The following is a 27,258-nucleotide window of genomic DNA, read 5'->3' on the forward strand; positions in this document are numbered from 1 at the left end:
CTGCCCACCTCTCTGGCCTTGAGCCAGGCTCATTTTCTGAGCAGCAACCACAGGGCCTTCAGTCGGTTTTCCTCCAATGTGCTGTGCTGCCTCCACCTAGTCACACTCCCCATGATTCCCACTTATCCTTCCCATCTCAGTTCAAATGTCACTTCCTTGGGGAAGTCCTTCAAGTGCCTTATTTACATGCACAGAAATCTTCCCTGCCAAGCACTAATCTCTGAGAGTAAATGTGCACTGGTGTGGCCACTGCTGTCTTCCTCCTCCATGAGGCCCCAAGGACAGTAATGGCTGAAGCCACCAGGAAGCCCACAGATAGGGTTTGTGGAAGGAGCGAATTGCTCCGGCGCCGGCTATGTGTTGGCCTGGGCCCACTGCCTGTGCACTGCACCTACCGCTGAGCACGTCGGGACTGATGTAGGCGGGGCTGCCCCTCTGGTCCTTCAGCAGGTCCCCCTCGCTCACGAGGTGCTTTCCGAGGCAGAAGTTGGTGATGGTTATCCGATGCGTCCTGGGAGTGGAAGGCAGAGAGTGAACACACCTTGGTTCCCATGACACCCCTGCTGCCCTCACCTCCTGTCCAGTGAGCAGAGGACTCATGCCCACATCCTCTCTGCTCCCCAGGCCCTCGCTGCCTTCCCGGGGCTGTGTGGAGAGTGCCCGTGGTGCTGACTCTGGCCACTCACTCTTGGTTGCCACCTGCTGAGCCGTCCAGGCAGGGATCTGAGTCATTCTGACCCGGTGAGTGTTTAAGGGGAGCTCCCCTGAACCTGCTTCCCTAGCTGAGTCTCGGGGTTCTGGGGGGGGGGGGGGGGGGACAACAGCTCAGGGCTCGGAACAATTTGCAGGGAGTCCCCAAACAACCTCACATCACGTCTAGATTGGGAGTGATCAGGGATAGTTCAATTCCCGCATTTCCACATGAGGAAAAGCCCACAGAGCTGTGGAGCCCACCCTTAGGTGCCACTTTTGTCTCCGTCTGCTGAGCCCTCTGGCCACCCCATGTCATTATCAATCCGCATCACTGACAGTCTGAAAAGCGAATGTGTACTGAACACCTACTGGCCTCAGTGCCTGGTGATGACTGTTTCCATTCAACCCTCACACGCCAAGAGGGATTTCAAAGACAATGCAACTAAGGCACAGAGAAGTGCAGGGACTTGTCCACGGTCACACAGCTAGTGTGCAGTGAACAGGATCCACACTGGGTCTGTCTGACCCTAGGGCCTGCCCTGTAGACTAACCCAGGTGCCCACTGTGTCCTGGACAGTTCCCAACTCTCTCATTCCCCGTCTTGCCCTTCAGATTCTCCCCTGACCTAGAAAGCCATGGATCCCCCATTGGAGTCGTGGCTGAGAGCAGCTCTGGGCTCTGATCCTTTCTGGGAGTTTCACCATGTGAGCAAAATGGCCCAGAGAGGACACCTCACATCCCGCGGGGGCGGGGGTTAGGGGGGCAGTCCCCTTCCAAGAGGCCAGGGAAGGCTTCTTTGCCCCACTGGGGACAGCCAGTGAGGAAGGGTGCTTCTCTGCCCACAGACGAGCAGGGGCTACTGCCCGGCTCTGCTGGCAGCCGCTGGCAGGGAAGCAGCACAAGGGGCCGCGGGCCGCCTCTTGAGGATGGAGAAGAGTCGGCTCAGAGTGCAGGTCGTGTGGGGCTAAGGGCGGAATTCCCCAGAAGCTGCGTCCAAAATGCTCCCTAGCCTTTCAGCTCTCCGGGGAATTCTGCTGGCACAGGGCTTGGTGCAAAACAAAGGCCAGTCTGTGCTCTGCATTCCGAATGGAAATGTCGACTCTCCTCTCCACATAGGCCCGCCCGTCAGATGCCACAGAAGTCGGACTGGTGGCCCTAGGGCAGCTGGAGCCTGAGAGAGCAGGCAAAGGGTCCGGGCAGGGATCACTGCACGTCAAGCCGTGGATGGCTCCCGCCCTGAACCGCCATGTCACTGTCCTGAACGTGAGACTGCTCAGCCTCTCAAGCGCATGGTCCCCAGAGCAGAGGCACTGGGTTTCCTCCCAGCTCAGAGACGGCTTGGCAGCTGCAGCGCCTCCTGCAGGCGCTCTCTGAGGCTGGGGACACTGGGGGAGGACAGCGGAGCGGGCAGTTTGGTGGGCTTGGGAGTCAGATCCTGGGTTCCGTTCCTGGCTTTGCCACTCCCTGGTTGTGTGGTCCTGGGCATACTATTTAGTATCTTGCTAAACCTCAATTTCCTCGTCTGTGAAACAGGGAAAATATTAGCACCTAACTCCCAGGACTGTGTTAGGGTTTAACAAGATAAGAACTTAATCTCAGGGCAAGCACTGGGCCCAGGGCCTGGCGAATAGTCACTGATTACTAACTGCTAGCTCAGATTAGCATGTCATCCCCCGACAGTGGGCAGAAGCTGCCAAAGGAGAACCCTGGGAAAGGCACCATGTCTGAGGGGCAGGAGAGAGGTGCCACTTTATGTCCACAGGCCCTGAAGCCCACGTGCCTCTGCCAGCCCTCTACTAGTAAGTGTGAGGCGGGGGCGGGGGAGGGGGGGCTGGAGGAAAACGCGCCAGAGACTCTGCAGGGTGGGCAGCAGGGTCCACTTGGCTTTCACTGCTCTGCCCGCTGAGGACCCTGGAGCCTCTCCCACAGGAAACCACAAGGTCAGCTCCAAGACCTCCTGAAGCTTGGCGACGCTCCCTGCCGGGCACCACCGCCCAAGTTGGCTGGGTGGTGCACAGATCCCTGGGAGTCCAGACCCCCCAGGCTCGTCAGTCCTGGCAGAAGGGGCGAGGGAAGTGAGGGATGAAGGGAGCTCTGTGTCAGCAGGATCCGCTCTGAGTGAGTCACTCTTTAGCTATGGCCCTTTGGGCTACCACAGTGTTATTCTCCTTTTCTAGGAACTTGGTGTGCAATCTGACTACCCAAAAAGAAAGGAGGAAGAGGAACCCACAGCAAACCTCACATAACCCCAAAAGGGGATTTCAGATTTCAACCCGTGCCTTTCATCCACAGCAGGGCGGACTTGCCACTGTGCTGCTTGGCAAACACTTCTCCCGTTTCCTCCCCGGGAGCACCCTCTGCTGTGAGGACCGGGCAAGTCCTCCAGCTTGTCTGCCTGCCTCTCCAGCTGGAGTTAGGGCCTGGCCTGAGGGGCATGAAGGGGTGCAGTGCCTCCAGGTTGACTTTGAAAGGATGAAAGCAAGGTCTGGAGAGGACAGGGGTGGGCCCTGGACTCTCAGTGTGGGTGTCTCTGCACCATGCCACTCTGCCCTCTTCCAGAAGAGCTGGGAGTCAAGGGAGAGGGGGCCAGAACCTCCGTCTGACCAGCACAGAAAGGATTGTCAGATTAAAGGACTGCTGCCAAGACGAGGGGTCTGAATGAGGTACTGGTGTTCTGCAATCAGAGGAAACACACACACACACACACACACACACTGGCATTACTCAAGAGAGGTGTGACCTCTGGACTACCTTCCCTGAATGAAGGGGCCTAGAGAACTGAGAGTTGGAAGCAAATCCATTGCGGAGACTAAGAGGCTTGAGGCATTGGGGTGGTCACAGCGCAGGAGCCCTGACTGTGTTCCTGCAACCCTCGGGGTGAGCCACCAGACCCCTTCCAAGATCAAGGCCCTCTCTCCGGCTGCTGGGAGTGTTGGTTTCTGACTACTTGTAGCTGTGTCCTTCTTGGGAAGTGCCCTTATCCAAAGGAGACTGCCTAAGCTTACGCCCCACCCCGGGCATGGACCACATTCAGTGGCTGCCCCAGTAGGGGTGCAGGGTCCTGTGCCCCCTTGCCTTGATCTGAGACATCTGAAGGGCCACCTGGCTCTCAAGCTTTCCAGGCTGAGACCATTTCAGGACTGCACCAGAGTTCAGTGTCTGCCTCTGCCCGATCCCGCCCTCTCCTCCCTGAGAGCTCTCCCCAGTAAAACTCCTGCACACACATCTGAGTCTGCTTCCTGGGACCTTGACCTATTTTGCTCATCTGTCATTCTTTCACCCATTTGTCCTTTTTTACAGTCACTTACTGAGCACCCACCAGGCATGGCCAATGAATGGACCAGGGAGGATCTCTGCACTCCTTCCCAGAGCTCTGTCTGTGGTCTTGAAGACTCCTTCCTCATATTCTATGCAGCAAGAAAACAGAAGCAGGCATCCCACCCCCACCACCGGGATTCCTGGGAGAAGTGGGCTGTTTTAAGCCAGAATCCCCCTGGGAATCCTGCGGGCATGCGATAGCTGGTAGCTGCAGCATGTAGCCTACTCCAACCCCACAGTTACCTCATGAAGAAAAGCAGGTCTCACCTTTTATTGAGCACCATGTTCCCGAGCTTCAGGTCTCTGTGCACAATGTTTTTCTGGAAGACAACAAAATGGTTTGCACCATGAAGGTGAGTGAGGGCTGGGGGCGGCCCAGCCTGCAAGGTGTTTGGGAAGGTGGGATAAAACTGTGACGAGCCTTTTAAGGCTCTGCCTTGATTTGTAAGCCCCCGACAGACCAGAACCATTCTAAGACCTCATTAGCCATGTATATGGATGGGGTAATAGGTGAGCTTAGGCAATCTCTGCCCCACCCAGGGCGGGTTCCCAGCTTTCTCCCCTCAGGGCAGCAGCCAGTGGGAAAACCCAGTCCTTTCTCCACCTCTATCAAACTTCTTATTGAAAAGCAACAACAAAAAACTAAGCATCTGCCTGGAGCCGGAATCAGAGATGAACTCTCCTGACTCTGGAGACCAAGTCTGCAGGCTTGGCCCACAGAAGCTGTGAGTCTGCAAGAGGCTCTCCTAACCTGGGCATTGGGGTACTTGACACCTCCAATCCTAGGAAAAGCTCAGAGGTAGGCTGTGGCCCCAGTGGATATCTCACAGTCATCACCCAAGATGGGAGGCTCATGTTTAGCTCCTTGCCTGAGAGGGATCCCTGCTCTGGGCTCTGCTCCGTGCCCATTGCGGCATCCCTCCCCGGCCCCCCAATCCCCCCCAGGATGGTGGGCTGATGCCTGCAGCACTGTGCCTCCCCAGGCATACATGTCATCTGGCCACTTTCCTTCTGCACACGTCCAGCTGTTCCAGCTGCAAGCACACCTGGGTGAGGGCGGGACAGAGGGTGGCTTTCTGTGGCTTGTGGGGCCCAGGATGCTCTCAGGCCAGAGGAGAGGTTGCAGAGGGTGCAGCCTCACCTGGTGCAGGGCTTCCACCACGCGTACCACGTCGTAGAAGATGACCACGGTCTCCCGCTCGCTGAGCCTCTTCTCCTTGATGACGTAGTGCTGCAGGTTGATCAGGTCGGCGGTCTTGTCGCTGAAGTCGTGAGCACAGAGGCAGTCCAGAACAAGGCAGATGCGCTTCTTTGTCTTCTTAACCATTCGGCTGGATTCTGTGTCCTCAACGATTTCACAGGTACGGTCCTGGGAGGCAAGGGGGCTGATAGAACTGGGGCCAGGGCTTTGGGACTCTCCTCTGGAGCCAAACACACAAAGCAATGAGGGAGCCGGGGAGAAGCCTACATGTGTGTGAGTGATGAAGGCCTGAGGCCTGGGCAGCATGGACCATGGGGCAATGCCTGGCTTCCCATGTACCAGTGCCAGGCCGAGCAGGGGATGAGGTTACAGTAGCTCATGTGCAAGATTCATACTTTGACTCTAATACTAAGGGTTTGGATCAGGGCTGAGCATTTAAAGCCAAAGGGTCCCCTGAGTCCAGAGTAGAGGCTATAAACCCAGGACCCTGGACACCTTCCCCTCCATGGCACTCCAGGGATCCCAGCAACGACCACAGCACACTTCCTTCCAATGTCCAAGTGGTGGCTGTGAAGTGTTTTGTGTGTCCCAGACAACTGTTCCACATGGAAGAGGGACTCATGGGCAGTCTCTGGCTCCTCACCTGCAAATGGGAGCCGGTAACCCCTGCCTCACAGGTCCCTGGGAATAAGACAACCAGACTGAGTGCCAGTCCCCCGCCCCAGCCAGGGCTCAGTAGGTGGGCCCTGCTACCAACACCACGGCGGCAAGTTCTGCACCCACTCCCTTGCTGAAAAGACATTTCAAGTAAGAAAAAAACAGGCTCAACACGGGGACCTTCATCCTACCAGCGTGAGGAGGCCCTCGGTGTCATCCAGCCCCTGGGAGCTCCCGGGGACTGAACATCCACACCTCCGATTCTCCCTTCCCCAGAGACCAACAGTGTCTGGCATGCAGCTGACTCTAGAAACACTAATCACCCAGATTCTCTTGTCTACAATGATATGGCCCAGGCCAAGCTTTGGAAGCTGGCAGAAATGAAGTACTAAGAAATCCCAATCTCCCTCAGTTTGACTTCATGCTTAAGGGAAACACTAGTTTTCAGAGTTGCCTAATGATACAGAGTTGCCTGTAATTGTGCCTCAAAATGAAGACCTTAGTGGGGTGTATGTGTGGGGTGAGAGGCATTCTAATTTATTTTATTTCAGGAAATCAAGCCGACAAGGAGTTTTTACTGCCTGAAATAACAGCCACGATGAGAGTGCAAACGGGGCAGCTCGGGGCTTTGCACACTCATTCATCTTCCCACCACTGAACAAGGTGGACATCACTGTCGTTAGCCTCATGTCAAAGATGAGGAATCTGAGGCCAGAGGACCTGAGTGACTTGCCCGAGGTCACACAACCTGAACCCAGGACTGCTGGCTCCAAAACTTGTGTGCACCCCCTGCCACCATGCTGCTTTCCTGCACCAGGTCCATCGGAGCAAGAAGGGGCCCTGGCCAGTGCAGCTGGCTAAGGGCACCGCAGAGGCTCTGCTGTCCTGAGTAGGCGGCCTCCTGGGCATCTGAGCTGCTTCTCTACTTCTGAAGACACAATTTCAGTTCTGCCCCGAGGAGGGCTCTTTTCAGGGTACACATTGCTAATTAGCACCTTTCCTGAGAGACCTGGGACATCGGGGCACGGGCTCAGGGACACTTGTTGAACAAACTGGAATGCCTGGGTGGACAGGACTGTTGGTGCCAAAACAACTGAGGTGGCTCCAAGCGCCCGTTCTTCCTCACAGCCCTCCCTTCTACCCTGGCCAGGCCAATTCCTGACAAAACAGTAGAATGAGCCTGTGTCTTTAAATGACTTCCTGCTTTCCTCTTTTCTCAGAAAATCAGCTTTTCAAAGAAAGGCTGTAAGATGCGAACTGTGTGCCTTCCTGCTAGGCTGTGATCATCACAGCAGGATTGTGGGGCTGACCCAGTCTGACCTCTAGCCCAGCGGTCACCAACCGGTGATCCACAGACCACTGGTGATCCGTGAGGTCCGAAAGGTTGGTGACTACTGCTCTAGCCCGCCCGGCCCAGAAAGTCATGACACACCCAGCACGCAGGGGTCACAAGGGTGAGCTGCTCCAAGTACTGCTGTGGCCCTAGCAAGTGCCAGCCCCGGGTGGGGGGTCAGGGAACGGAGGGAACAGGCAGCCACTCACCTGGAAGAGCCCGTGGTGGTGAACCACGCCGTCCTGTGTGTGGAGGAGGGAGAGCAGAGAGTACTCGGTGTGTAACAGCATCTTGCCTTGCCTCTCCTCTTGGCTTTCTATTCCTTGGTCCCCCCTCTCCTCAAGGGTAAGGATCTTTAGGAAGGCACACACACACAAAAAGAAAAACAACCCAAAAAACCTTACTTTATAGAGCAGAGTGACCAGAACAGGAAAAGCAGGGGGTCACATTCTCCCATGCAATACTTGCACACACACACTCACACACACACCTACGAAGTGCAACAGTTTTTCTTAATGTGATGGCAATGTAATTTATGCACAGATAAAGCTCGTTAAATCAAGAGTTGTTCAGAGAGAGGCTGTGAACTTGATTGTTTCTTGGGAAGAAATAGTGCCACTCTTGCTCACAAGTGGTGCAGGTGCGAAGGGAGAGAAAAGGGAGCCAGGCTGGCAGGATGGCCCGAGTCCCCGGGACCCTGGCCTCAGGTGCCTCACTTACCTTCAGCTGATAGAAGTCATCTGTGCCATCTTTCCTCGCCAGACACTGCACAATGCTTGGCACCGGTGAGTTGCCCAGACGGGGACCTGCGGCACAGAGATCAGCTGGCTTACTGCTCAAAAGCCTATCTATAGTGGCACCATCACCACCTGGTCTTTGGCTCGTTGTTCTCCTCAGAGGGCACCACTCAACTCACCCCACAACAGCTCTCCTGGGGGAGAGTTTTCATGGTCTCCCCTCCAAAAATGGAGGGTATGTGTGCATCTGCCTGAGGTACATTTGGCTTTTGCAGTCCCATTCTAAAAAAGAGGGGTTTTCAACAGTGGGTGCAGGCTGGACTCTCTGAGGAGCATGTGTCAAAAAAAGAGCTCCCGGCTGCAACATGCCCCTCTGAATCAGCAACTCCAGGGTGAGAATCCAGGAAACCACAGCTCTGACAGGTTCCCACAGTAGCCTGATATAGCCACCTGGCCCCGGTCCAAGGACCAGCTTTTGGGAACTTGTGTATTTCTGGAGAAGTATACTGCTTGTCCTGTGAGAGCACCCTGCCTGAGCTTTCAGGGCATAAAGCTGATGATGTCACCATGTCACTAGACTGCTAACAACTCGTAACAGTGCTCCACAGCTCTTACTATGCAATCAAAACTCCTTTTTGGACATCCAAGGTCATACATGATTTGGTTCCTACCCATCTTCCTACCTGGTTGTATTTCCCCACTCCACTCACCACACTCTAGCTCAGTGGTCAGCAAACTGTGGCTCGGCAAACCGCGGCTTGCGAGCCGCATGCGGCTCTTTGGCCCCTTGAGTGTGGCTCTTCCACAAAATACCGACTTCTGTGCATAGGCACGAAGTTTCAATCGCACTGTACGTGCGCATCCGCATGTGGTATTTTGTGGAAGAGCCACATGTGGCTCGCAAGCCGCAATTTGCCGACCATGGCTCTAGCTACACTGGCTTCTTAATTCCTAAGACAGTAAGGCCTTTCCTGCCTCTGGGCTTTTGCATTTGCTGTTCTTTCTGTCTAGAATGCTTTACCCCTGCTTTTCACATGGTTGGCTCCTTCTTATCCTCAGCTGTCAGCTAATGTCATCTCCTATACAGAACCTTCCTTGTCTATACTATCTCCTGGCCCTTCTTACTCACATCACCTTGTTTACTTCCTTAAAGGCACCTACCGGGCCTTCCAGTGATGATCTTGTGTGTTGTTTACCGTTTCTTTTTGCAACTAGAATGTTAAGTTCTGTGAGGGCAGGAACTGGTCTGTCACATTCACTGCTGCACCCCTGCAAACAGCACAGGTCTGGCCAGAGTGAGCACCACTGACTCACTGAATGACTGCAGCTGGAACTCTCTTGTATCCATAAGTCCAGATGTTGTTCCCCCAGCAAAACTCACACCCAGCCTCTGGCTGCTAGGGAGTCAGGGTCCTCAGAGCCCACCCCACCTGCAACCCTGAGCATAAGCAACCGGGACTTGCTGGACCTCTAACATCACGCAGAAGGCCCAGCTGCTCCTCGGGACCACTGGGAATACCCAATTCTACAGGATTTCTGTGCCAACTTTACAGGAAGTTTCAGGGGCTATATTGACCACTGTGTGAAATTAATTATGCTCTCCCAGAGTGGTCCACAGAGTGACTTGGATGGCCCTTGGGATTCAATGCAGCTTGTGTGTTTCCCATGGGCGACATAGTAGGGAACAGACAGTCTAGCTCTCAGCTAAGACTGATCTAAGGCTGGTGCCTCTACAACAAAGGTGACAATTCTTGGTAAAGGGTGACCTAAAGCTCTGAGCCTCCCACTGCCATAAACAGACTCTAGTTAAGGCGGTGAGACTGGGCCAGACCCAGGGTTGGTTAGGACCCCACACTGTGGTGGGTGTGACACTTCACTCTGCACGTCGCAGATCAGACTGTGCATGCCAGTGCGCCCTGCCCCTACCCCAGCACCCACTCACCCAGAAGGGAGAGGCTTACCCAGGATGAACGGTCCAGCTCTCTTCGCATTATTTCCAGAAATCCCACTTCCTAGAGCCTTCGCCCTGGCCGACGTTTCCCCAGCCCCTCTGTCTGATGCTCTCCGCTTCATCCTCAGCTCTAGACGAGACAGAAAGAGCCCCTCTCACTGAGCAAGTCAGCGCATTTCCTTACGCTAACCCAGCCTCCAAGTCTCTGACTTGGGGATGCGTCACACAGCTGCTGCTGCTGCTGCTGCTGCTGTCGCTGCCACCTCCTCCCCCTCCCAGAGGAGAACTGAAGGTTCCCGGTGACAAAGAACCAGGGCTCCTTTACTTGGGATTAATTAGGGGCTTGAGGGAGTGTACTGGTTACAGAGGTGGGCAGCCACCTTGCCTCAAAGGGGCCGGTAAAATGCAGAGAGAACACTGGGTTTTGTGCGTATGCAAATTGGGTTCCCCAAGAGATCACCACAGAGAGGAGAGCTGGCTGAGAATTTACTATTCCCAAAGTAAGGCCTTCCCCCCAATTTCCTATAGCTAGTGGCCTGAGGGCTGATCCCTGGGTCCCACTCCACCCCCAATGTTATGACCTCTGCCGTGTGGTGGGGTGTGGACCCCGGGAAATGGTGAACATGAGGCCCCGGGGATTCTTATGCCCACAAAGTATACTGTACAGGTCACTACCAAGAATCTCCTCTCTCCAACTCCCCTTGACCCTTAAGTCCTCTCAGATGGAAGAACATCCCAAAGTTGTCAATCGGGGGATGGGGTGGGGTGGGTGTTTAACTTTGCTTTCTCTTCCTTTCTCCTATCTTCAAAATTTTCTTAAATTACTTTTAAGAAAAATACTGTGCATTTAGGAGCCAGATAAAGAACACCAATGGAGGTCACGATCACTATGATTTGCCTGGTAATCCCTACCTCCTCCAGGGTTAAAACAAAAGGTTGACACAGGAGCTAGATGCTTGAAGATGTACATCTCTAGACATGGATTTTTAATTTGTTTCTAAAATATATATATTTTTTATTGATTTCAGAAAGGAAGGGAGAGGGAGAGAGAAATAGAATCAATGATGAGAGAGAACCTCATTGATTGGCTGCCTCCTACACACTGGGAATTGATCCCGCAACGTGGGCATGTGCCCTGACTGGAAATCAAACCATGACCTCCTGGTTCATAGGTCAATGCTCAACCACTGAGCCTCACTGGCCGAGCTAGAATGGATTTTAAAAAAGGAGTCACTCCCTCTAGCTCTCTATAGTTAACACCTTGGGAATGCAGCGTCCTGGGAGTGGGGCGAGGAAACAGATACACACAGATGAGTTCCACAGAGCGGGCAGAGGGCCACAGGGATGCCCAGGGAAGGCTGGCTGCCCAATCCCGAGGAGAGGCCCTGGCCCAAGGTAGGTGAGGGGGTTCGGGGGAAACTTCTCTGAGGAGGTGGGCCAGGCGGAGGAACCTGGGTGAGCAAACGTACGAAGGTAAGAAATGACACATAAGCAGCCAACTCCAGGCAGTTTGTGTCACTGGAGTACACAGTGTGCAGCAGGGAGTGGAGAGAGGTGACCAGAGGAGGGGCCAGGACCACATCTAGGGGACCCGATGGCCATGTCAGGAGTGAAAACTTTAGAGGTTTAACAATCAGCCCTAAACTTCTGTAATTTATTTCTTCATACAAAAGTAATTGGCATTCCCTGCAGAAACACTAGAAAATACAGATATGCAAAAATAAGAAAGATACCCGTGACCTCACCACCCAGATGTAATCGCTGTTAACATTCAAGCAGACTTTCCTGTGTGTGTTTGTATAGGTGTGTGCTTACAGTGTTTTATGGTATGTAAACTCATTAAGGCTGTAAACAAACTAAAATAAAACACCATATTAACATCCCCTCATGACAATACTCTTCTGTAGCATCACTTGAAATAGCTGCACAGTCTCCTTGGTAAGAATGTCATGATTTATTGGACCACACCCCTATTCATGGACATCTACTCTATCCATTTCTAAATATTTTTATTAACAGCCATACACCTACATCTTGGTGTACTTGCCTCTCTCCCTCAAGATAAACTCTAAGAAGTGGAATTGCAGGGTCAAAAGGGGAGCATGTTTTAAAGGTGCTTCACATATACGGCCACGCTGCTCTCAGGGAGGCTGAGCCAGTTGATATCTCATCAGCGGTGTGGGCGAGAAAGGCCCAGGACCTGCTCCAGGACTATGTCCTTATTTTAAAGACTGCCAATTTGATGGGCAATAAAAAATATATCATTGTTTAAATTAATAATTCCTTAGTTATTCATGAGGTTGAACTTATTTCACATGCTTACTGGTTGTATGTATTATTTTTTATGAATTTCCAGTACATATTTTTCTATTTTTTTTTATTGTTGTGTATTAGTTACACTGGTTTTTAGAAACTATACATTAAGAATATAACTGGGAACAACAGGGGAGAGGTCAATGGGGGGAAAAGGGGACATATATAATACTTTAAACAATAAAGAATTTTAAAAAAAGAATATAACTGGCACAGGATGTCGTTTTTCTCAGTCTTTTAACTTTTTAAAATGGAGAAAAAAAAAAGGTTAAACAGTTCTCTTTTCCTTTAGTTTGTTTTTGCTGTTATTCCTGGAAGGCTGTCTCTACTCTGAGAACAGGTGTGGATCCACTAGTCAGGTTACTTTAACTCTTTACACGCTGTCTTCTGGCCCTTCTTCTAAATCCCAGGAGACTGACTCCAGCAGTGAACTGGAAGTAGGAGAGATGGCCTGATGTACTTCTAGCCCCTCCCAGGCTGGCTTCCCGTCAAGCCCGTTTGTTTCAGAGCTGTGTCACTGAGGAGCAGTCCCAGGGTTTCATTATGAGAGAAGCTGGGACCATGTAACTCAGTAGGCCCTGACCGTCCACAGATGGAGAAGCCATGGCTAGGCTCCGCCTTGACTTCTGCCAAAGCTCATACTGGAAACAGATTCAAAATCGTTCACACAAAAGCAGGGAAAAATGAAACAGCTTTTAGACTTCATAGCTGGGCACATGTGCCTAGAGCAGTGTTCCTGTTCTTTGCCTGGCTAACTTCTATGCATCCTTCTCAATTTAAGTATCACTTCCTCAGAGAAGCCTTCCTGGACAGCCCCACCACCAGTGGGTCCCAGCTAGTCTTACGTGGCTTCCTGTAATTTTCACTTGCAGCACTTTCCATATTTTATGGTTATATATTTATTTGTGTGTTTATATGCTTAATGTCTTACCCCCACCACTAGACAAAAAATTCCATAAGAAAAAAACACACCATTGGACCCCAAGTGCCTGGCCCCGCAGATACTCCACACTTGGCTGGATGCCTTCCCTCCAGGTGTCGGTAGTTCTCACAGGTCAGCAGCCCTGAGCTGGAGCTGCCCCTCTCCTGGTAGATAAGCTGGTTTCACGCCATTGTGGCCCTGTCCCCTTTTTAACGGAGCACTAAGCCTCCCCTCTTTCCCTGGTTCCCTGGAGAGCACCTCGGAGGCCTCATCATATCTGTATAGACGCTGCTGAGGCGCCTACGCACAGGCATGGTCTAGACTAGACAACAGTTTGCTGCGAGCAGCTGCAGCACAGACAATGAGTGGGCTCAGCTTGACCCCACCCACCCCACTCAAGATTCAACTCAAGCAAATGGCATGGGAACTGCTCCAAATGTAGGCAGACAGAAGGATGGGAGCAGACGGGCAGGGAGAGGGAAAAGATGCTGCTGGCAGGGGAGGGGTAGCAAGGCTGCTTTCCTTCCTGAGCATCCCTTCTTGCCACGCAGAGCTGGCGGATGCAAAGGAAGCAGCATGAGGAGGGGCGTCTGGAAAAGCGGAAGCTGCTGCAGGCTCACTAATGAGGTGAGCAAAGACTGAGGACAGACCCTCCTGCCCCTCAACCCCCACTAATGCACAGGGAGGGTGTGCCCACTTTCAAATGCCCTTCAGAGGCACACCTGCAAATGGTACCAATGCTCCCTGGGGGCATCCTGCCTTCACAGCGAGATCTGCAATGTGGAAGCTCTGGCTACTCTGGTCTTACAGTGGTTCCCAACCTTCCTAATGCTGCGACCCTTTAATACAGTTCCTCATGTTGGGGTGACCCCCTACCATAAAATTATTTTTGTTGCTACTTCATAACTGCAATTTTGCTACTGTTATGAATCATAATGTAAATATCTGATATGCTATTATCAGATACTTGGGGCCAGGCTCCTCCAGAGACACTGGTCCTCAGGTGGGGTGAAGAGCCCTGGCCCAGCCTGTCTAAGTGGTAGCCGTTTGCTGGTGCTTCCTGGGTGCACTGCTCAGCTCCCCAGGAACTTAGCAATCTTGGCTTGGAAGTCTCTGGAGCTTTAAATTTGCCAACTATTCGTGCGGTATCCTCCCACATCATGGCTGGTTCCCTTAGAACCTGGACTCAACAGGAAGCTTAGGGAGGCAGCAATGGGGCTGAGGGGTGGAGGCTGGGAAGGAGGCACTGAATGAGAACCCAGCCTGGCAGCCCTGCCTCCTGCAGGCTGCGCTTCTCAACCTGGATAGTGAGAGCTGGGGGGTCATTTGCTTGGCCCAGCCTAGGGAGCAAATTGTGGGCCTTAGAATAAGGGCCAACTCTGTGACAGCCATCATGGCATGCCCAGAAGAGGGGAGGCCTGCCCTACCCTGTCAATTTGGGGTTAAGGTCATGTCACCCCAAAGCTGCTTGGCCATGTGGGCCCAGCTCTCCCAGAAGGTAATGAAGGCCAGGCCACTAGCAACACATAAGGTTCTAAGTCCCATCTAGCTGAGTCCAGGGGTGTAGTGTGACAGGGTACAGCATAGTTGGATGGGGTAGAGCCGGCAGAACACACTATGGCAGGGCATAGTTCAACATGGTGGACAATACCACCAACCCCAAAAGGAGGTGGGCTAAAAAGAGAGACGGTACTAAGGCCTCCCAAGCTCAGTCTTCCTCAGCTCCACCCAACTACAAAGCAGCTGAAGCCTGACCAAGGCAAGGAGGAGACCCTCACTCACACCAGAAGCACCCCCGAGGCCTTCACACATGCGCAGACGCATGGCCCTAGGCAGGGGACACTCACATGTGCACAAAGCCAGAGCAAACCCCCACTCCCGGCAACATGAAGGGCAGCTGTGGGACCTGCTCCCATGTGCAGAAAGTTCTGCATTCAACCTCATCCTAGGCTTCTTGCTCTGGGTTCCTGGAGACATGTGGGACCTTGCAAACCAAACTGGTAAAGGCCGAGTGCGAGGGCAGTCCCCGTGACCTCGGCCCAGCGCAGCACTTGCTGTGTGTGCATGTGTGACAACAGCAGCTGGTAGCCACAATTTGTCAGCAGCCTCTTTTTGTGCTCCTGCTAGGAGCCAAAGGATTGTGCCTACACTGCAGGATCAGGCTGGGCCGAAGCCATCAATGTTCAGGCCGTTCCTGTCAGCAGCCCCTATCCCTACTCCCATGTTTCCTGGGTCGGTCAAAATAAAACAAACAAATCAACAAAAAGCTTCTGAGCTGTACAGGATTCTGTCCTTTGGACAGGACCTGGGGCAGTGCCTGCTGAAGCAGGGCCCCACACCTCTGTCCAGCCCACCTGGCACCTGGAAATGCACACAGAACTCCCACCCACCCCTAGCCTCAATCCTTTCTGCCACAGGTAAAGGGGCTGCGTGTCCAAACCCACAGCAGCTCCCAGGAGGAGGCCAAAGTGAGTCTCTGCTCACAGGACACCAGGGCAGCAGAACAAAGTGGTTAGAGCAACGCGTGCTGGTCTTTTACCTGTCAAACAAAGAGAAACTCATATAGCACGTGGGGGTGAAAGGACTGGGGGCTCCAGCTGTCCTGTGGGTGGCCCCATCCTATGCCTCAGGCTGAAGGGATGGGAACTGGAAGGGAACCTCTGAGTCAGAGCAAGGGTTGGATGAGCCACACCTGGGTTCAAAGCCTAGCACCATTACTTAGTAGTGATGAGATCTTAGACAAATGATTTGCTCTGTATCTGCAAAGTGGTGTGCAATATCTACCTTCCAAGGCTGGTCTAAGGATGGAGTGAGATAGTCCACACAACAGGCTCAGCAGAGTACCTACTGGCACATTGTAAGCATGTGATGAATTGTGCTATTTGCTTAAAACACAGTAGCTTTGAATTTCTCCTGCCCAAAGAGAAGGGGATAGTTAGGTACTGAGTTAGGAAGGTGGGGAGCAGACGGAAGGTAACCAGATTAAAGGCTAAAGAGACCTTAAACCTGCTGTCTGCTGGCCTGAGACTACAGGCCGGGGGTCTGATGGCCAGCCTGAGTGACATGCTCAACTCAGTGTGGGGGGAAAGGAGAGGCCTGGGCATTAACTGCGCTGTGGAGGAGGAGAGCGCTGTGGGCAGGGCCAGTGCATTCTGTAGCAGAGGGCAGAGTACAGTTGCCTTGGGGGCCAAGGGGAGCGCCTACTCTTTTGGGCAGAGGCACACCTCATCTCATCCTCTTGCTTTGTTCATTGGTCTATGGGGGGAAGCAAAAGCTGGAGCACCAGCTGGCAATTATCAACTCGGGCACAGGAAGGGACTGTAGGAGGATGAGGCCATCTCAAATGGGTCCTTCATTATGATCCGGTGATGGAATTAAGACCTAGTGCCACTAGTTCAAGATCTCCTAGAGCAGGACTGGGGGGTGGGACAGAGCACATATCCTAGGCCATAAAACTTATACTATCTAAGGACATAACTTTTGTCACTTTCTGCACTTGTCAAAATGACTGAATGGTACAATTAAAAGATCTGTGAAAGTCACTATGTGTAAATAAATTAATAAAAAAGCAAGCTGCAACCTTAACCAAATGGTCAAAGTTAATACCACCAATAGCAGAACATCATGTTACTCCTAATATGATGCACTTAGAAAGATACATCACTTATGTTACTTTTTCTTTTTTAACTAAAAATGCATAAACCACATCCGATCATGAGTCACACCCAAACTGAAGGACATTCAACAAAACAGGCCTATATGCTTCAAAAACATCAATTTTGGATAGGTTTTTAAAAGGCGGAAGAACTATTTGAGATTAAAGGAGACTAAAGACATATGACAAGTAAATGCGATGGGTCATCCTGGGGTGGGAGTGGGGGGGGATTATAAAGAATATGACTTGCGCCCTAACCGGTTTGGCTCAGTGGATAGAGCGTCGGCCTGCGGACTGCAGGGTCCCAGGTTCGATTCTAGTCAAGGGCATGTACCTTGGTTGCGGGCACATCCCCTGTAAGGGGTGTGCAGGAGGCAGCTGATCAATGTTTCTCTCTCATCGATGTTTCTAACTCTCTATCCTTCTCCCTTCTCTCTGTAAAAAATCAATAATATATGTTAAAAAAAAAAAAAGAATATGACTCGGAAGCCCAAGGTTGTGGGTTTGATCCCGGGTCAGGACACATATAAAAATCAACCAATGAATGCATAAATAAGTAGAACAACAAACTGATGTTTCTCTCTCTCTCTCTCTCTCTGATTTTTAAAAAGTTAAAAAAAGAATATGACTGGGCAACTGGAGAAATTTTTTTTTAAATATATTTTATTGATTTTTTTACAGAGAGGAAGGGAGAGAGATAGTTAGAAACATCGATGAGAGAGAAACATCGATCAGCTGCCTCCCGCACACCTCCTACTGGGGATGTGCCCGCAACCCAGGTACATGCCCTTGACCGGAATCGAACCTGGGACCTTTCAGTCCGCAGGCCGACGCTCTATCCACTGAGCCAAACCGGTTTCGGCAACTGGAGAAATTTGAATATGAACTGTGTATTAGATAATAGTATTGTGTCAATGTCAAATTTTCTGAATTTGAAAATTGTATTGTGGAATAGTACAGGACGTAGGAGATTGTCTTTGTTTTTCAGGGGATAGATGCTAGTGTATGGGGGTGAAGGGTCATGATGTAATTTACTTTCATTTCAGGTGCCTGGAGACAGGAGAAAGTGAACCTGCTGAAAAAGCTCCCCAGACCCTGGAGGAATATGCTGTCAGATTCACAGGTTCAAAGGGATTTCTGGTGGGTACACAGCCCACAGTGGCAGAACTTGGAATCTCATACTTGTTGGGCAGAGCCAGCCCAGCATGAACAGAAGTTCTGTCTTGACTGTTCCCCTTCCTTCCCCACCCCAAACACTGTGCTAAAGGAATGGGGATGGGGGTGGGGAGATGCCTTTGTGCAATCTCCAGGTCTGCCACCTGGTGGCGTCTTTCTGCAGCTCATCTTCAAAGGGTTTCTCTTGGCACCCTTGGGATAGGGCACTGCTCCCCAGGATGCTGATCAGGAAGGATGCAGGAATGACTCCACTAGAAGACCCCACCTCAGCTGCCTATGTAATTGAGGCTGGACAAACAGATTCCAGCAGCTGCACTTGATCCCCTGCTTGGGGATCTGGGGCTGTAGTATCTGTCTGTCTCTGCTGTGGGGGGTCTCCCAATACTCCCGTGGTCTTCAGGAAGAATCAAATTCCTCAGTGAGCCTGGCTAGACCCAGGCTACCTCTCCAGTGTCACTGCCCTTTCATGCCTCCTACATCCAGCCACACCAAATGACACAATTCCTTGATTGTGCAACGAACAGGTTTGCCTGCCCTCCCCTTTCTGTCTGGCTTGTCTTTCTCCCTTAGTCCTCACTTGCCACTTTCTGCACTAAGTCCTCAACTCCTCCAGCTCCCAGGGCACCTGAGCATACCTGTCCCCTCCTGCTGTGCTGTACCACTGGCTTACCTTCCTGACTGCCCCTACCCCAGGTTGTGTGCAACCCTTTGGGAGCAACCCCAATTCATCTCTGCTTCTCTGCACCTCACCCAGTGCCTGGAAAACTGCTGAATGAGAAAAGGAAGGGTCCAGAACTGTTTGTTGTACACCCAGAAGGCACTAAAGCCAATATGGGGCAGGGGACAGAGCTTGAGATCACCCAACTAGAAGCCAGGGGTTGGAGTGGGACCCAGAAGTATGGATGGTCTACCAGCTCATGGCAGGAGACAGAATCCAGGATCAGAGAGATGGGGTGTGGGGGATGACATAGTGGTAGGTGACTGGGCTGCAGTGGTGCTAGGAAGAGTCTGTCCAGGAAAAGTCTCGTGTCAGAAATGTCCGGGTGCCTGAGGCAAGGCTTTCTAGGCTGGCTGATAGCCAGAGGCTGTGCTTAGACAGTGCTTGCTGCTGGAGAACAGCCTCCACTGAGGAATGAAGCCCATTCATGGCATGCCTGCAGCTTGGGCCCACCCCTCACAGGCAGGACAGACCAGGCCCCTTTTTGCTGAATTCAGCTAAAAGATCTGCTTTCCCGCAGTAAGACGTGGAGCGTGAGAGTGACAGCCTGGCCTGCCCCTCCCACCAAGGACAGTCCTCCTGGCCACTCCAGGTTTGAAGTGTGAAGGTTCTTCTGCTGGTCAGAAAAATTCCTACCACTCTTACTTTCCCCAGAAAAGAGAACTTCTGGCCCAGCTTTGTGTTTAGCTGACTGTATTGCAATGAATGATGAGACTTGAGGTGAGCAGGGTGAAACCTGAATACAAGATCCAACTAAGATGATCGGTGGATCCATGCTTTATAGAGCAGACCCCTCCACACGAGAGGGAAAACAGTTCCCTCGAAAACCTCCTGGGCCCCTTTCTGGATGGTGAATTTTGGGCTCAGGACCTACTGGGAAGCCCACACCTGACATTAACTAACTTTGTACAAGGCTTTATAGCTTACAATGCACTTTCAGACAAACTATTGTAACTAACTGGCCCCGCCCCCAGAATATATCCTATATAATAAAAGGCTAATATGCAAATCGACCGAACAAAGGAATGACTGGTCGCTATGATGTGCACTGACCACCAGGGGGAAGATGCTCAATACAGGAGCTGCCCCCTGGTGGTCAGTGCGCCAGAAGCTGGGCTCATGGCTGGTGAGCTCAGTGGCAGTGGTGGGAGCCTCTCCTGCCTCCGTGGCAGCGCTAAGGATGTCCGACTGTGTGAGGGTGCAGGCTGGGCTGAGGGACAACACCCTCCCTCCCCTGCACGAATTTCGTGCACTGGGCCTCTAGTGTTCTAGAAAAAGAAACTGAAGCTCAGAAATACTGAGAGACCTGCTCAGTCTCCTGCCTAGTTGTTGAAAGAGTTCACCTATGTGAACACAGGTTTTCCAACTCTGAATACCACATATTTCTACTTGACCACACTGCTTCCTTAGCTGCTTTCTCCACCTGATGTCTGCTGTGGTTCTAGCATGCCAACCAGAGAGGACAGCACCCTCTGGACTTCCTTACAAGCAATCATTCTCCTGGAATCAGGGAGCTTCCAAGCCAGAAAGCATCAGGTGAGCAGGGAGAGAGGGGTCATGCTTGTCCCTGGAGGAGGTGCATTTCAGGGCCCCCCTGGAGAAAAGGGCTGAGTCCAAGGCGGGGTTACTGACACATCCTCCCACCAGCCAATAGGGCAGTGTCCTACACCCCTCCCTGACTCACACACACTGGGAGTCACCCTCACCGCACCTCAATATTCACGCATAGGTGCTTCTACTAGCACCACCATCTTCCCTACAGGCCTATTCTCCGTCTACAAAGCCAACCCAGAGAACCAAGAGGAATTCACAGAACCAAGTGTTTCAGATGATGGACCAGTCACTCACATGCCAGATGGGAGAGCAAGGTGGATTTTGGGGTCAGGTAGGCCTGGTTTCAAATTTCAGTTTGCCTCATTCACTTGCTTTGTGACCCTGAAATAGTCACCGATCCTCTGTGAGAGTCGCCTCCACTCCATGGGCCTCAGTTTCCTCATCTCTAAAGTGGGATGAGTGAAGGATCAGACAGGATGTTGTGGCTGGTGGTCTCAAGGGCTATGTTGGATGAAAGGTGAGCATTCCCTGTTCCATGCTGAGCAACCTTCCTGGTGACAAGTCTCTCCAAGCAAATACCTTTTAAACTATCACTTAATGGGCGTCTACTGCTTGCCAAGAACTGTCCTTAGTGTTCCTGAGATTTTCTTCAATTCTCACAACTTTATGAGGGAAAGATTTCCCCCTTTCACTGCTGACGAGTCAAAACCCAGAGATCCTGGTCCAGCTCACCCGCCTGGAGGAGGCTGCCTGGGGTCTGTTCTCTACTCCTGCTAGCTTCCTGGAAGGGGGCTCTGTCTGAGGGCTTTTCCTTTGAGTTTGAATGACAGCCATCTCTGAAGCAGGCATGAACCTTTCCCCAGGCAGCCTGAAGGCTATAAGCAATCTCCCCAGGAAGCCCCTGGAAGCCATTTGCTTCTGCGCTCAGGATGGATGCTGGGGGCGGGGAGGCAGATTAGTAATCCCTAGGCTACAGCCAGGACTCCCTGATGACAAAGATTCATGCCTGTGCTGTCATCTTCACTGTTCCAAAACAGTGTGATGATTTTGTTCCTTTTTAAAATGCAGGATATGTATAGCTCCAATTTGTCAAGAATATATAACATCACATCCTTCTTCAATGCAGTGCTTCACTGCCTCAGGGGTATGGAGTGCACTGCTGCGTTCAACCAGAGTTCCCTCTTGTTGCTCAGGGTGAACCCCACCCCCTGAAGCCCTGCTCTCCGGCCTGGGGGTGAGTACCTGCAGCAGCCAGAGAGGAAGTGACTCAGCCAGTGGGAAGTGGGAGGGGCAGTCAGAAAGAGGGCTCTGTGCCCAGCTGCTCCCCCTCAGTCCTCGGTCACTGCCTTTCCTCATAGGACTACAGCATGCTGAGTTCAGCAGTCCTGGGGGCTTTCCGGGGCCTGAAGACCCCGCCGCTCTCAGGAAGCCCAGTGGCTGCTGCTCACGGTCCAGCTCTAGTCTCCTCCAGGAGGCAAGGTTACACACACAAGGAGACTCCATAATCAGTGATTTCCCCGAGGAAGACCTCACTGGGCTCCTCTGTGATTTCCATGAAGGCTGGGGGGACAGACTGGAGGCTAAAGGCCCCTGCCCAGGAGAACGTGTCTCAGAGTGATTCTGGGAGAAAAGGCTCCAGGGCTGTGCACACAGAGGTGGACCCGTAGACCCCTCTGGGGAAAAGATAAACAGCATAAGAAACCAGTTCCTGCAGATGGGTCACAGGATCTCACCAGCAGCCACTCCAAAAGCCACCAGAGCAGAATCCAGGGCAGCATCACCAGCCCTGCCACCAGCTCACCCCGCCCAAGGGCCTCCGGAAGCAGCTGATGTGACAACAAATAATCCGTCACTGTGAGTGGGTGTCAGAGGAGGAAGGAACAGACTTAATAGCTCTTTCTGAGCTGTGCTGCCCTGGTATCTCCCTCCAGCAAAGCAGCCTGGGGAAACGGCAAAGAGCACTGTCTTGGGAGACATTCCTGGCGGCCTCTTGGCTCTGCAGGGGAGGGGGGCTTCTGCCATGAGCAGTGATGGCAGACTGGGTCACTGAGAGCCCTCCACAGCATGCCAGCCTCCCTACAACTAGGGGACCCTGGCATGAACAGATGACAGGGAGGTCCCTCAACTCAAACCATCACTTATTACTTTGTGCAGTGACTCAGCCCAGCAAGAAGGCCTGCCACAGGGTCCCACGTGGACTTCAGGTTCTTGCCACTCACAATGGTCCAAATCAGGCAGGAGAATGTAGCAAGCAACTAAAGGAGGGCTGGCTGAGTCTGAGGGCCACCTTTGTGTCCACTGTGTGACCTGGACAGGTGTTTCTCTGCTCCTGAGTTTCCCACCTAGTGAGAGAGGCAGTGATGCTTCACACAGGTTCCCTGAGGACTGCTGGGAGCCAGAGTGTGGGAGGCACTCGACAAATGCTGTTTCCTTCTACCCCAGATTTCCAGAGCGACATATGGGAGAGCCCAGGCCTGGCCTAGGTGCAACGATTCTCTCTCTTTCTACTGTTTTTAATAGCAGAAATCACTGCAGTCATTCGGAGAGAAAGGCAATTAGGACTGGGGCCAGCAAACTGCCTTTCCCTAACTGCCTCTATCAAAGATTAAATTCAATTAAACTCCACAATTTTGACAATGAACAATACAGTTCACTTTCTGCGCTTTTACTGAATGCTGCTGGCTGTGGCTGCTTGGAGGGCAAGATTACAGAGGCAGACGGCAGGCCTGGCCATGAGAGTGCCCCTCAGTGGACCGTTCAGAGGGGTGGGCCAACACGAGGGCCTCACCTGCTCTGCCTCTGGGAGGCCAGCCATGGCCAGTCCCGAGGGCCACAAGCCTCCATGGACAGACACTGGCAAGCAAACGCTCCTTGTATGTGTGCTCGCCTTGTCCACCTGAGAACCCTGCACAGGCCCAAGAGGTGCGCAGAAGACACGCATGAAATAACAGCCAACAAAGTAAAAGAAAATGCACATGCCTGGGGCCCAGCACTGCCAGTTCTAGGGATTTATCCTACAAACATACTCACACCAATTCACAAAGATTAATTGCTCCAGGGTCTTCATGTGTAGCAGTAAAAAAATCACAAAAGACAAAACCACACACACACACACCCCCCTCAGACAGGTCCACCAAGAAGGGACTGGTTCACTACATCATGTTCCATCCAGACAATGGAATAATACACAGTCTTTAAGACTAAAGCCACACCTGCTGATAAAGATGTCTATGACACACTACATTTTTAAAAAGCAAAATACAGAACAATTTGTATAATACAATCCCATTTGATTAAAAAAAAAAAAGATTATATACACCTCTGAATATACCTAGGAAATTTCTAGAAGAAACTTAACAATGGATACTTCCATGCAGTGCAACTAGGGGCTTGAGGAGAGGAGGGAGAGTGTTATTTTATATGCTTCCATAACTATTTTACCATAGACTACTATAATAATAATTTTTAAAACTCTAAAAATTTTCTGAATCCATTAAAATTGTTAAGAGCAGTAATGGAATCGGGGGAGGCTGGGCCTCCAAGAAGGCACACAGAGGGAGTATGGCACAAGAACACGAGTGTGAGAGTAAGTGCCCTAAATGTACAGGTCTGTGTGCTGACCCCAGGCTACATCAGGAGAGTGGGGAGTGGGAGGGACAAAATCACCACTGCTGGTACACTTAAGCTCTCCCAGGTAACTTGCAAACGTAAGGAACTTCCTGCTTGCCACCTGGTATCCAAAAGGGCTGGGAGGGCCACCAAGCGGTTTAAACAGGAGACCTGGAAGCTAGCTCATGACACGGCTTTTGGGACAGTTACAGACCTGCCAGCGAAGAGCTCATCTGGGCCTCTCACTAGAGCTAGCTCCTGGGTGCTGACTGCAGGCCAGACACTAGCTGAACCTGCTATAGACAGTAACTCTCGTGTCTAATCCTCATTACTACCTTAGCAGCAAGAAGTATTATGTCCATTTTATAGAGGAGGAAACTGGGGCTGGAGATAGGAAGTGACTTGTTCAAGGTCACTCAACTGGCAAGTGGCAGAACTGCTGGTTGACATGGTTGAAAGTCTCCTAACCCACTACTCAAAGGGCTGTGGTGGAGGGTGGGGGGGCGGGGGCAGGTGGAATTGTCTCCAGGCAATGGCAGTTTCCATTTTCTGACAAAGAAGGGATTCCTTCAGCTTTGTCAAGGTCCCTTCCAGCTCTACGGCTCTATGAGTCCAAGGTTCCATGTGGTCGGCTCCCTGGGGCCAGGGTCTGGCTAGGATGGAGGAATGGGATGGCATGAGTTCCAGAGTCACACAAGTGTGGGCTGGCTCTTCCTTGCTGGCTGTGTAACAGTGTACAGGTTAATAAAGCCCTTTGAGCCTGGGGGTTGTCCTCTGTAAGAGAAATAACTCCTTCTTCCTTAAATGTGAGAAGAATTCAATATGTCTTGCAGAGTACTTAGCCAAAGACCTGGAAGATGTGGGGATCCTTCCCTGTTTGGCTGTTTTCCTTTGTTCCTTCAGGAGAGACCACCTTGAGTGCGGAGTCAGAACAGAACACCCTGTGGAACTTGCCCCAAACACAGTAATGCCAGGAGCTCCTTATCAACTGCAAAGCGGAGCAGGACTCTTGCCCCCGGAGTTGGCAGATGCCAGCAGTGGGGTTCCAAAAGCCCCACAGAATTTTGGGCTAGAGCAGTCCAAAGGTCTCCCAAGGGGATGAACCCGGGCCTCTTTCCAAAGCACCTGCTGTTCCCTGATCACACCTCAAACCAGCTCTGCTCTGAACCCAAAGACAAATGACAGGCATACCAGTCCTGTCCTTGACACTTCCCATGGCAACGTCCAGGCCACTTTCTCTTCCATCTGGTACCTGGGGTCAGGAACTCCCTAAAGCCTAGAGATCCTCTACCTTTTTTGACAAGAAGACAGCAGTGTATCAACATATTTAGAGGGGACAGCTTCATTCTGAATGACAAGAGACCTCAGTTTTGCTACCTTTATGCTTTCCGAAAATTAGAGTTTCTTTGAATCATCAGGCCTGTATACTGCTATATTAGGGAGCCTAGACTCACACCCAGGACAGACAGCCATTAGCCCAAAGAGAATGACTACCACTGGGCTGTAGCCCCCTTAGGAAGGAGGACCTCAACCCCAAAAGTTTACTTTTGCTTGCTGGGGGAAAAGCAGGTTGCTTCAGCTTATTAAAAGGGGCCCAGGGAGCATTTTCTTAACCCATTGAGATTTTGCTTCCTGGCAATCATTGTCATTTTGGCTCAAATAAATTCTAAAAATCCTTAAAAAATGGGGTTGGGGGGCTAGAAATTATATTAATAGTCTATATATATAAAAGCCTAAGAGACCAGCCAACCTGCCGACCGGCTGACCACCCAGTAGCTATGATGCACACTGACCACCAGGGGGCAGACGCTCAATGCAGGAGCAGAAACCACAGGCATGGAAACATGGAACAGAATGATGAATCTCAGAGGGAAGCAGGGCAGAGGGGAGGGCGAGAAGAGATTAATCAAAGATCTTATATGCATACTAGAGATTCGGTGCATGGATTCATGCATCGGTGAGGTCCCTTGGCCTGGCCTGCGGGGATCGGGCCCAAACCGGCTCTCCGACATCCCCCGAGGGGGTCCCGGATTGCAAGACCTCTTTGAAGTAGCAACCCCTCTTCTAGAATTTATTCTGCAGATATCTAAGCTGGGCAAGATCACATGTATACAGTCACTTCAGCTTTGTTTGGAGAGCAAAAGACAGAAAATAACCTAAGTACATCAGTAGAGAGCTTGTTGAATAAATGACACACAGATGAAGACACAATGTAGCCTCAAGTGATCCAGACGTGCATGTACCAAAGTGGCACCATGTCTAACATAGTAAGCAAATCAAAGCAAGCAATAGCATCCTTTCTCCTTTGGGGGATATTGATTACAAATCCCAGAGGATATGTGGTGCTGCTGTGGGCCGGGTGACCTTCAAAGCCACAGTTTCACCTGGGCAGGTGGAGGAGAAAGATGTGCTCCTAGTCAGGCCACTTTCTTTTCCATGCTACGAGTGCAAGGAGAAATTCTGTGGAGAGCTCCGCAATTCCAAAGGGCCTGTTAGAAGCCTTGCAGACCAGCACATCCTTCTCCAGAGCCCAATCCCATTCAAGTCTAGCTCTACACTCCCCTTGAGCTCAGGGGGATAAGGACACTTCCCTTCTGGTTGAGTGAGTCCCAGGGTGCCTCTGGCTGACACCTCTCCTTCCTGAGAAGAGGACTGAGTCTGCTGACCCAGCCTCTGGAGTAAATGCAATCTCAGGGTCTCTTTCTGGATCAGATCTCCAGAGAGCTGGGAAAGCCATCCCTCCCTGGGGGTAGCTGCTGTGCAAGACCTCATCAGTCTGTCCTTTGCTGAATTGTGTGGATGGCGTCAGACTGAAGGGCCATTTGAAGGCAGAAGAAATTATGGGAGCTTTTTAGACTCAGCCACTTGAGTTCCTGAAACATTGAAGAGTTAACCTCCCCAGGCAAATCGGCATGGAGGCAAGGGGAAAGAAGGGAAGCTGCCCTTCTCTCAGGCACTGACTCACGCTAAACCAGAGGGAAGCCTGGCCCAAAGCCAGACAGGGTGCCACAGGCTTCACAACTGATCCTGTCCCGTGAGAGTGTGCACAGGGCTTACTGAATAGAGCTGGCGGGTTTCACTGGTCATTGTCTTCTCCTAGCCATCCTATCTCTACAGTATTATTCACTCTGTCACCCAAGCCAGGAACCTCTGAGTCACCTGCCACCATTGCTCCTCCCTTAATCATCACTTCCAAATACTCCCAGAGTCTAGCTGATTTCCCCCCAAACAGCTCTGTTCTCTGTCCTTCCTCTCCATCCCAACTGCCTCTGCCCTGATCCAGCCCCCCACTAATCCTTGCTTTGAATATTGCAACAGCCTCTTACGGGGACTCCAGACTTGCTTTCTCCCCAATCCATTCTCTACCCACAGCCAGATGGCTCTTGGGAAGATGCAAGTCTAATGTTTCCTCCACTTAAAG

General features: G+C 51.7%; 1 protein-coding gene across 2 annotated transcripts in view; it reads right to left on the reverse strand.

Annotated features, from left to right (window-relative positions):
- Positions 1-27,258, reverse strand: part of STK40 (serine/threonine kinase 40) — a 38,910-nt gene that overhangs the window by 8,146 nt on the left and 3,506 nt on the right. The window contains exons 2-7 of one of the 2 annotated variants that reach the window (XM_070404737.1): positions 9,901-10,020; positions 7,923-8,008; positions 7,412-7,555; positions 5,180-5,380; positions 4,279-4,331; positions 396-511 (exon numbers count right to left, since the gene is read on the reverse strand). In XM_070404737.1, the coding sequence (XP_070260838.1) occupies positions 396-511; positions 4,279-4,331; positions 5,180-5,380; positions 7,412-7,555; positions 7,923-8,008; positions 9,901-10,012 (712 nt within the window). In that variant the 5' untranslated portion in view covers positions 10,013-10,020. Of the gene's footprint in view, positions 1-395; positions 512-4,278; positions 4,332-5,152; positions 5,381-7,411; positions 7,556-7,922; positions 8,009-9,900; positions 10,021-27,258 lie in introns of both variants that reach the window. The other variant, XM_070404736.1, reaches the window with a different exon arrangement.

This window comes from Myotis yumanensis, unplaced genomic scaffold (assembly GCF_028538775.1).
Source record: "Myotis yumanensis isolate MYYU_CA2020_CCGP unplaced genomic scaffold, mMyoYum1.0.hap1 SCAF_2, whole genome shotgun sequence".
Classification (NCBI taxonomy): domain Eukaryota; kingdom Metazoa; phylum Chordata; class Mammalia; order Chiroptera; family Vespertilionidae; genus Myotis; species Myotis yumanensis.